This window comes from Bos mutus, chromosome 14, assembly GCF_027580195.1.
Source record: "Bos mutus isolate GX-2022 chromosome 14, NWIPB_WYAK_1.1, whole genome shotgun sequence".
In the NCBI taxonomy this organism is placed as follows: domain Eukaryota; kingdom Metazoa; phylum Chordata; class Mammalia; order Artiodactyla; family Bovidae; genus Bos; species Bos mutus.
The window spans coordinates 20781466-20792045 of record NC_091630.1 but is presented as its reverse complement, the minus strand read 5'-3'; the positions used below and the strand labels follow the sequence as shown (position 1 = coordinate 20792045).

Sequence of the window (10580 nt, the reverse complement as noted above, 5' to 3'; positions counted from 1 at the left end):
TGAGGACAAATTTATAGAACTAGGAAATGGTTATTAGGAAAGGAGAAATAAAGACAAGAGGATGGGAGAGAAAAGATGTGACAGCCATACAAGCAGAAGAGTCAAAAGGAGTCACTGGTCAGAAACAGCAACTTAGCTGGGGCAGAGGCTGAGCTCTGTGTGGGGATCTTACTTCTCTTCTGCCCTCTCTCACCAGCTTAGACTTCAACATTGTCTTGAGGGTTAATCATGTGTTACCATCAGAAAGTTTCTCTTTCCTGCTCCCTAATTTCCTCTCAGGAAAAGCTAAATCTCCTTCAAAACGAATATATTCCGAATGACATAAAAAATTGAGCAAAATGAAAACAATCTTCCTTTGAAGACACAAATAAACAAAGTCCCCAGCAGTAAACACTTCTGTCACCAAAGGAGAAAACATCTGGAAGACTGTTGGTTTAGGAATAAGGTGATCAACTTGTCCCCAAATCTAGGAATCATCTTTGATCTCCTCACTTGTTCTCTGACACAAATCTAGGCCTAAAACCAAATTCTGGGAGCTCAACCTCAAAAGTGTATCCAAATCCATTTACTTCTCCAATCAGTAGCCGGGGCCGGGGGGCGGGGTGGTGGTGGGCTTTGAAAAATAACTCCCAATTTCTTACCACGGCCCATGAGGCTTTCCAGACCTGGCCCCGGCCTGGCTCTCTTATCTCATCTCATCTCCCTCCCTCGGCTCCAGTCACATCCAGAGCCTTCTCACTTGTCCTTCACTTCTCTGGACTCCTCTCTGCTCTGAGCTCCAGGAGGCTGGCTCCCTCTGATCACTCTGGTATCAGCTCAGATGTTTCCTCAGTAGAGAGACCTGCTCTGACCACGTGTCCTGTACAGGACAGATGCTGCCTGGGGAGCAAGAGCTGGACTGGAGCCTTTTGGACCCTTGCCCGGTAGAACAGCTTGGGAGGGTAATGGGCTTCAACAGAAGGCGTCTGTATGGAGGGGAGCCCTGGAATCAGGGGCAGAGAGGCGGGGAAAGGCAGCCACATAGCCCCCAGCACAAGAGTGGCAGCTGGAGAGGCCCAGCGAGGGGGTTTATGGAGACACAGAGAAGTACTCAGGTAACAAAAACAAGGAAACAAATAATAAGAATTTAGTGTTCGAAGACCCTGACAACTGGAAGCAAGCTTCTGACTGCCAAGTAAGAACTCTTGATTCCTTTTCTCTTGAAAGTGAAAGTGAAGGTCACTCAGTCATGTCCCACTCTTTGCAACCCCATGGACTCTACAGTCCATGGCATTCTCCAGGCCAGAATACAGGAGTAGGTAGCCTTTTCCTTCTCCAGGGGATCTTCTCAACCCAGGGATCGAATCCAGGTCTCTGGCATTGTAGGCAGATTCTTTACCAGCTGAGCCACCAGGGAAGCCCAAGAATACCGGGGTATCCTTTCCTCTTATTCTTCGGCAAATTCCAGAATGGAAGATGGAGGGGGTAAGCAGAGAAGGGATGGTAAGTGCTCAGAACCCCTCCCTACGGCAGGGTGGCCACTTCCTGCAGGCCCTAACAAAGGACAAGACCAGAAGAAATCTCTCTTGGAGTGCAGGCTGATGAGTTGATACATTCATAGGACTTGCCATTCTGATTTCTGAATTGAGAGATGTTGCCTGTTTGTAAACTTTCAGTGACTGCAGGGCTTTCTGCTACCTAAGAGTACTCTGAAAGATCTTAAGAGCTGCTGGAAGCATCAGGTGAAAACCTAACTTAGAGATAAAAATAAAGCCATACTGTGATCATGTCCCAGGAGCCGTGCTACCACCAAGCTGTTTACACTGACTAGCAGCCCAGCCTGGAGCTGAGCCTGGATCTGTGTGTTTCCTGGGCCCTCAGCCTGAAGCTGTAAAATGTGATCAAGTCTTCAATAGTAAGTATAGGGTGACCAGTCTCATCTACTCCATCTGTTTTGTTCAGAGGCATTCCCATGTTTTAAACATTAGCCTTGATTTTGCTCAAGAAATGGTAGATGAACTGACTCTATTCTTCTTTAAGAATTCTCAAAGCTGTTTTGGAAGGATCTTGTCATTTTTTTTTCCTTTTCTTTTAAAGGATTTGATTTTCTGTGCTCATTCAAGTGATGTATTTGAATATACACATTTCTTTGAGTCTTTCCTGTCTGAGCCATGAGAGGGTCTTAAATCAGACCCCTGGGTTTGGATCCTGATTTCACCACTTACTACTTGTGTGACCTTGGATAAGTCATTTACCCTGGTTGCCTCTTTGTGAAATGAGGCCAAGAGTATCTCATGGTGTAACCAACCAGGGTTCTTGGCCTCCTTAAAAATAGAAATTGATGAGGCCAGACAAGAAATTCAGGCAAGGCTTTATTGGGGCTCCTGCTTCAGCAGGGAGGAGTGAAAACAAATACCAGGTTGCTTTGCTCACTCCCAGAGTGAGGGCAAGCTGGTCCCTTAAATGGGGTGAGGGTGGGAATGGATTATTGGGTGGGCTTGGAGGGGTAGTTAGGTGATTGGCCCGCCCTCTTAGTGGTGGTGGTGTGTGCAGGGTGCATGCATGCTGCTGCTGCTGCTGCTAAGTCTCTTCAGTTGTGTCCGACTCTGTGCGACCCCATAGACGGCAGCCCACCAGGCTCTGCCATCCCTGGGATTCTCCAGGCAAGAATACTGGAGTGGGTTGCCACTTCCTTCTCTAATGCATGAAAGTGAAAAGTGAAAGTGACCGACTCTTAGCGACCCCATGGACTGCAGCCTACCAGGCTCCTCTGCCCATGGGATTTTCCAGGCAAGAGTACTGGAGTGGGGTGCCATTGCATGCATAGCACCCTACTTTTGCACTCAGCTCCTCAGAAGTGGCAGTTGGATGTTTTGTCTTTTTGTATCTTTTTGTACATAATTTAGGCCAATTGTGCATGCACAAAGTTATTCTTACCCTTAAAGTTTCTTTGTATCCTGTTGCTCAAGCAGACATTTGCACAGATACAAGCACTGCCGCAAGGGATCCCAGGTCCCATGTTTCAGGTCCCAACCTGACTCATGATAGCGGAAGGATTTAGTAACGATGTGTATCTAAAGTGCTTAGCACTGTGCCCAGCAATGAAGATGAACACAAGGTGGTTTGTTACTGTTGAACTGTTATCCAACCCTGAAATTTCCAGGATATGGGCAAGACTTGGCATATAAAATTCAGCTCTTAAGGGTAAATGTACCAGAGAACTGGCTTCTTACTTGAGTAATTTGTTTATGTACCACAAATATATCTTTTTTCCAAAATAAGCACTTCTTATCCAATACAGAATGTACCATGGGCACCATGAGATGAAGACAGCAACCATTCTCACGAATGATTTCTCACAAAACCTTACTAAGAAGCTTGGGCATTGGGCAGATGCATGGACTCAGGATAATGCAGAGGAAGAAAGCTTGCTTAGTTATTGATAGTTTGGGGTTCTGGAAACTTTATATTGTCCCTTTAAACATGTCTGAGATTTTGTTGGCAAATTCTCCAGAGGGTGTGTGTGTGTGTGTTAGTCACTCAGTCGTGTCTGACTCTTTGCGACTCCATGGACTGTAGCCCACCAGGCTCCTTTGTCTGTGGGATTCTCCAGGCAAGAATACTGGACTGGGTTGCCATTTCCTTCTCCAGAGGGGGGCTGTCCCCAAACTGGGGATTTTCAGAATTGCTGAGATAATTTAGGAACTCACAGCAAGGGAGACTGGGAAATACAACCCAGCTGAGAGAATCACCTGCCCCTTCAAAGAGACCCAAACAAAATTTTTCACTTCATCTTATAGTACTTTGCCAAAACCCTGTTGATCAAACAAAAAACTTAGGAATCACACTGATTTCCCCCCTTCTCTTCATTCCCTAAAACCAGTCCATGAGCAACTCTTAATGTTTCTATTTCTGAAATGTTCTCAGCATCCATTCACTTCTATCCATCTTCAAAGCCATTCCTCTGCTCCTTGCATCTCTCTCCAGGGCTGCTGCAGTGCTTCCTAAATGGTTCCTGCTTCCATTTCTGCCTCCTTCCAATCCATTCTCCTGTTAACTCCTGTCTTCTTTTCAGCATTCATCACCATCTTAAGTTACTGTGATCATTTCTTTATGTCATTATTGTCCGTTTTCTCCATTAGTACACGAGGGCACGGGACAAGTCTGTTTTATTCTTCACTGTATCTCAACTTTGAACACATGGAAGCTTCTTGAGAAATTCCTATGGAGTAAATGAAAGAGGAGGTGAATACAGAACTTTAAAAATGAAATCACGTTCGGAGTTTGCCTACTCAGAAAATTTTCCCAAGTTTGACTTCCCAGAATGGTGGGAATGCAGTAAAAGGACCTTGTATATTTTGACGACTCCTGAAAAGAACATGAAAACGATATACTGGAAACACAATTTGGAGCAAGGGTTGCAAACACAAATGTCTCAGAGCTCAAGCAGGTAACAAATGGGGAGGCTGCAATGTGTCAGCCACAGTGAGTGGTGGGGGCCCTCACAAGCTGGAGACCCCCAACTTCAGCTAACACAATCTTATCAACTCCAGCTGACTGTATGTAAGCAACAATAAGGACCCAGGGATGAAAGATCTTCCAAGTTTTCAAAGATGGGAAGTTAGTATATTATTTAGAATTAGGTTTGGCTGGGAGTAATGACCTGCAAAGCCCATCCAAGTCTTTCCCCTCCAAGTCCATCTCCTGGCCATGCTAGACCTTCTGGCTGGGAAAGCCGTCCTGTGGAAACCACTGGATCTGCAGGCAAACTTCCTCTCTTGAATCCTTGTTCTGCCACGTACTGGCTGAACAGACCATAAATACTTTTTAAACTGTAAATGGGAACAGTGTTCCCTTTACCTGTTTCATGAGGATTTGGGGAGGACTCTCAGGCATCACTTATGTAAAAGCCCATTGTTTATTTATTTTAAAAAATAATCTATTTGTTTGGCTGGGCTGGCTCTTCCTTGCTGCGTGGGGGCTTTCTCTAGTTGTGGAAAGCAGGGCCCACTCTCTCGTTGTGGCGTGAGGGCTTCTCATTGCAGTGGCTCCTCTTGTTGCACAGAACGAGCTCTAGAGCGTTCAGATTTCAGTAGTCGTGGCACGTGGGCTCAGTAGCTGTGGCTCCCAGGCTTGGTTGCTCCGAGGCATGTAGGATCTTCCCAGATCAGGGATTGAACCCAGGTCTCCTGCACTGGCAGGCAGTAGTTCATCTACCAATGAGCCACCAGGGAAGCCCAAAGCCCTTTGTTTAAAAGAAACAAGATATCTAAGCAGCTATGTACACAAATTTGCCTTTTCATACTGTTCAAGGGGTTCTCAAGGCAAGAATACTGAAGTGATTTGCCATTCCCTTCTCCAGTGGACCACATTCTGTCAGACCCCTCCACCATGACCCATCCAGATTGTTCTGGAGCAGGAAAGATCATGTAATGCCCTTTATTCCCCTCTCCTCCAGAAGTGGAAACTGTTTTTGATAAACCAGAGACATCCTCTCAAGTTAATAAATTCCAAACAACGTACAGTAGTTAAGTGATGCAAAAAACAAGGTTGCAAAGAGGAAGGGGGCTCAGCTGGCAACTGGCAGGGTTGCTGGTGCAGGAACACCTTGCACAGAAATGCAATGCATGAGCCCTTGAGTTTGCTGGGTCGATGAACACCAAGCTTTGGCAGTGGGTGGACGAACGCCAAGCTTTGGCAGTAGGTGGCTTCTGCTGAGTAATGCCAGAGGGGACGCCAGAGTCACAGGTTTTGCTTTATTATTATTTCTAAAAGTTTCAGAACCTAAAGTTCCCTAAAAGCCCTTTCTCAAAGAATCACAAAATGATAAAGACTTGGTAAAACTGTAGTTTTGTGTATGATGGAGTCTTGTAGAGTGATCGGAAGGAAGCCCAGATCTGTAGTTTGAGAGAGAAACCTAGCTTGACCATAAAAATGAGGTTACACTGCAGAACAGTTCACACCACATATATCTCAATGTCTAAAAACCAGCCTCTTAGTTATTTCACCGTGAGATTCAGGATATACAACCATGACAGTGCGGGTATGCATGCTAAGTCACTTCAGTCACGTCTGACTCTTTGTGACCCTATGGACCACAGCCTACCAGGCTCCTCTGTCCATGGGATTCTCCGGGAGAGAATACTGGAGGGGGTTGCCATTTTCTTCTCCAGGGGATCTTCCCCATCCCAGGATCGAACCCGCATCTCTTCATCTCCTGCACTGGCAAGCAGGTTCTTTACCACTAGTGCCACCTGGGAAGCCCACGGCAGTGACTGGCCAGACTCTAAATCTCTCAGCCTTACACAGGGCTGTCATTTAATGTTTAATGAATAAATATACAGTCCACTGAAGGAAGGAAGGACACTGCCCGCTTGTGTTTGAGGAATAACACAGCTGGCAGGTAACGAGGCCAAGGATCTGAATTTTTAGCCAGCTTGTGTCAATTCTCTGGACTATGTTAGATAAACATACACCATCAGACTGTGCATTTCTGCTAAACACGGAGTTTATTGGTATCATTCAGTACAACTTTAGTCCTGCCTTTCCCAACCCCAGGCATGTTGACAGTCCTTTAAAAATCAGGCTACATTATTTTGGAGGAAAATACGTCCACTTAAATGTTTAAAGAATGCTAGAAAATTTTATTCCTATCAAAAAAAATTTTTTTATTTACCCCCTCAGCTACTTGACTTCTAACAGACTGCATGTTGATCTAAAGTCCATGTGACTTCACACCAACCAGGTACTAACTTCCTAAAGGGATTTCTTTGCAGATACCAAATGACACAGTCCTGAGCTATGCAGAGAGGCCTAAGGGAAGCCGACATGTCCCAGATTTTCTCCCTCTTGTGAGCCCAGTCTTTGACTGGGCCAGAGGTCTTACTGGAGAGAAAAAATACTCAAGAAAACAAGCAAAGTGGAAAGCTGGAAAAATGCAACATCTGCAGAGCCCTGAAGGCGTCTGAAGTGACCAAAATTGTAATACCGTTGTTCAGAGGCTGATGTGGACCCCAGCCTGGGGGGATGCTGAAGACAGGTGAGAGAGAAATGGGTGTGACTGTATCACCGAGGCCTCCTTGGGACACACTAGTTGTTGGTGGGGTTAGTTCCTATAAAATTGGATCTGAATCTGTGTCATAGGGAGCTAAGGAAACAAGAGTAACAGTTTTCCTGTTTCTTGATTCCTCATTCAAGAAAGCTGGGTGAAAGCCAGCTTTTAAGTAAGCTTTGTGATAGTAGTATTTTAAAATAAAGGAATAATGAAGGAATAAGCTGGCCTGAAACAGTGCATATTGCCGTGGCCAGGAGAGCACAGAACTGACCATGACTCAGCCGGAAATCCACCCCTCCCATTTTTCTGTTTCCTAAACTGGCCCGTGGCTTTTGCTCACCATTTTTCTATCAGACCACACTGGAGGAGTTACAAGAGACAAACTGAACACACATTTGTGGTTTATTACCCTATGGGAATACTGTGCCAGTGCATTTATGTGATATACAGGAGGCTGAGAATGTCTCAACAGGCGAAGACAGCATCCCAAAGCCCTTGGCCATGCTCCCACGCAGCAAGAGCAACCTCTTCTTCAAGGTTCCTCAACAGTATCCAGAATGTGAGGGGCACCAAGGAAGTCCCTCTGCCCTTCAGCTGGTGGAACACTCTGCTAGTTGATGCAGTTCTTTGTGATTCTTCGACTTCTGTCCACCTGTCGGATGCTGTCTGCGACATTAATGGTGACTTCTTTTGCAGACATCCGCTTAGTCTCCCTTTTAGCCTGTTAAAAAGTTTAATGCAGTGAATTGAGTTACTAAGAAATATCCAAAGGTCCTCATATTGGCATTAATCTCTTGAAGTTGTTACACACACACACACATAGAGACAGGAAGAATAACTCATAAGGACACATGCACATATACTCCTTTTCATAGGCTGTTCTGTTGAATCTCTTTTACCAACCTAGTGCAGAGCTTGGTATAAGAGATGCTTGGTAAAGCAGTGTTGAAGGAATGAATGAATCAATTAGCAAAGGTCCATCAAAGGGCAATGTGAAGGATTTCACTGTTGGCTTTGGTAGAATAGCTAAGGGTTTGAGCTTTGGAGTCAGACAGACTTTGGTTCGAACACTGACTTTATAATTTCACTGTAGGCAAGTTTTTTCCTAACCTCTCTAACCCTTAGATGAGTTTCCTCATCTGTAAGATGGAAATAATAATAGTACCTAACTCATAAGGTTATTATAAGCACTGACTAAGAAAATGAATATAAGATACAATGCCTGTCACTAACCAAAATGAGGAAAAAAAAAAAAGACCTGGTAAGTATGATAAATAGAAAATAAGATAAATTGTCCACTTCTTTTTTCTTCAATTTTTTAATTAAAAGTAAGATTCTTTAAATTCCACAGTGCCTTACAATTTTTGAAAGTGTCACACACATGATTTCATATAATCCTATAATAACTATTTCCCCCCCAAAACCTTATTATTGCCTCCTCTCTCCTTACCTCTCTGCACAAGTTTGTTCTCTAAATCTGTAGATCATCCACTTCTAAGTGAAGACACACCAGTGAGATAACTCCAGGATTCATATTAAGTACTAAAGCACTGACTAAATTGCAGATTCCTCAAGCATATGTATGTGCACAACCCTGGCATTTCCCCTCAAGAGAAGACAACGTTACCCAGTCCGGGGGGGAGGGTAATTCTGCGCCTATTCTTCTCAGTGATCACGTGCTGACGTCAAGTGAGCAACAGATGGGCCTCCCAAGTCGTCGCCATCTTGGACAGAGATGTGTGTGCCCCCAACCCCCACGCCAGGGAGGCCCTCTGCCCAGATGCAGAGAGTGCAGCCATCAAACAGCCTCAAGCTGTCTCTTCAGGGCAGCCTCAGCTCCAGAAAGCCCCCTCACCCTGGGCCCTCCTTCCCTGAGGTGGCCCAACGAGAGGGTGCCACAGGGGTATACATGCCTAGCTATCTGACCCAAAGCAGGCCAGCCCTGACCAGCCATTTAGCTCCAAGGCTCCCCATGGGGTGGGGTCACTGAGGCTGTGGTCAGAGCTGCACTGTGGCTCCACTTCCTCTGCCCTACTCCTGCTTCTGGCTCCCTCTCCTGCTGACTTCCCGAAGAATATCCCACAGGATGACATCTCAGAGCCGGCTTCCTGGAAAACAAGTCTCAGAAGTGTCAGAGCATCTCTCACGGCATAAGCATCTCCCCATTCTGGGTGTGAGTCTAGTGTTGATAGAAGCCTCTTTTTCATACAACATGGTCCCTGAACATAAGCCAATGATTTCATCTGTAGTGCATCCTAAGATGTGGTAGCCTGTTGCCTCACTGGATAATAACTGCCCTGTTGTATTTAAAAAGGTGAAATGCAGGTTTCTAACAGACGCTTACTCCTTGGAAGAAAAGTTACGACCAACCTAGACAGCATATTAAAAAGCAGACATTACTTTCCCAACAAAGGTCTGTCTAGTCAAGGCTATGGTTTTTCCAGTAGTCATATATGGATGTGAGAGTTGGACTATAAAGAAAGCTGAGTGCCGAAGATTTGATGCTTTTGAATGGTGGTGTTGGAGAAGACTCTTGAGAGTCCAAGGGATCTGCCAGGAGATCCAACTAGTCCATCCTATAGGAAATCAGTCCTGAATGTTCACTGGAAGGACTGATGTTGAAGCTGAAACTCCAATACTTTGGCCACCTGATGCGAAGAACTGACTCACTTGAAAAGATCCTGATGCTAGGAAAGATTGAAGGCGGGAGGAGAAGGGGACGACAGAGGGTGAGATGGTTGGATGGCATCACCGACTCAATGGACATGAATTTGAGTAAACTCCGGGAGTTGGTGATGGACAGGGAGGCCTGGCGTGCTACAGTCCATGGGGTTGCAGGGTCGGACACGACTGAGTGACTGAACTGAACTGAACAGGTCGCATAAATCCTGTGTAGTGGCTGTTGGCGATGCTGCTCTCAGATGCCCTTTACTTGGCTGGTGCCTCCATCCCTCAACTGTTTTGAGTTCTGGCTGCTAATCACTCAGAGTTGCACCCTTCTTTTGAGAATTGCCCTTATCTGATTGGAGCCACCTCAGCCAGAAATACCAAACAGGTTATACCTGAATTTCTAGAGATAACCCAAAGCTAATGCCTGATCATGGGGAACATAAAGACTGGCCCTTTTGCCTCAAGGGGGTATAAATCCACAATGCCATTCATGCTTTGGAGCTCCCTGAGGGATCAGGCTGAGGCTGCAGCTACAACTCTTCAGCTGAGCTTAGTATTTGCAGAACTTGGTCCTCTGCCCCACCCTGCGTCCCACCACCTTAAGGGTTTCACCTGAGACTACGCTTTTACTCACTTACTTGCACAAGAATCCTCATGTCAAGCTCTGCTTCCAGGGAATCTGACCTAAGATAATACTTCATGGGTGATTTGAGGAATGTTTATCGATCATTTTGACTATATGCAACTTTAGCCTTATTCATTGATTTCATGAGATAGGATTTCAGTGTTTTCCTCATCAAGTTCCCAGCACCTAGCATAATCTGAGATATAGAAGGCCTTCAATTTAACTTTGGTTGAACAAATGGGTGAATGAATG

General features: G+C 45.4%; 1 protein-coding gene across 1 annotated transcript in view; it reads right to left on the bottom strand.

Annotated features, from left to right (window-relative positions):
* Positions 1 to 6492: 6492 nt before the first annotated feature.
* Positions 6493 to 10580, bottom strand: part of BAALC (BAALC binder of MAP3K1 and KLF4) — an 87218-nt gene continuing 83130 nt past the window's right edge. The window contains exon 3 of the mRNA XM_070382821.1: positions 6493 to 7754. Coding sequence (XP_070238922.1) covers positions 7644 to 7754 — 111 coding nt within the window. The 3' untranslated portion in view covers positions 6493 to 7643. The remainder of the gene's footprint in view (positions 7755 to 10580) is intronic.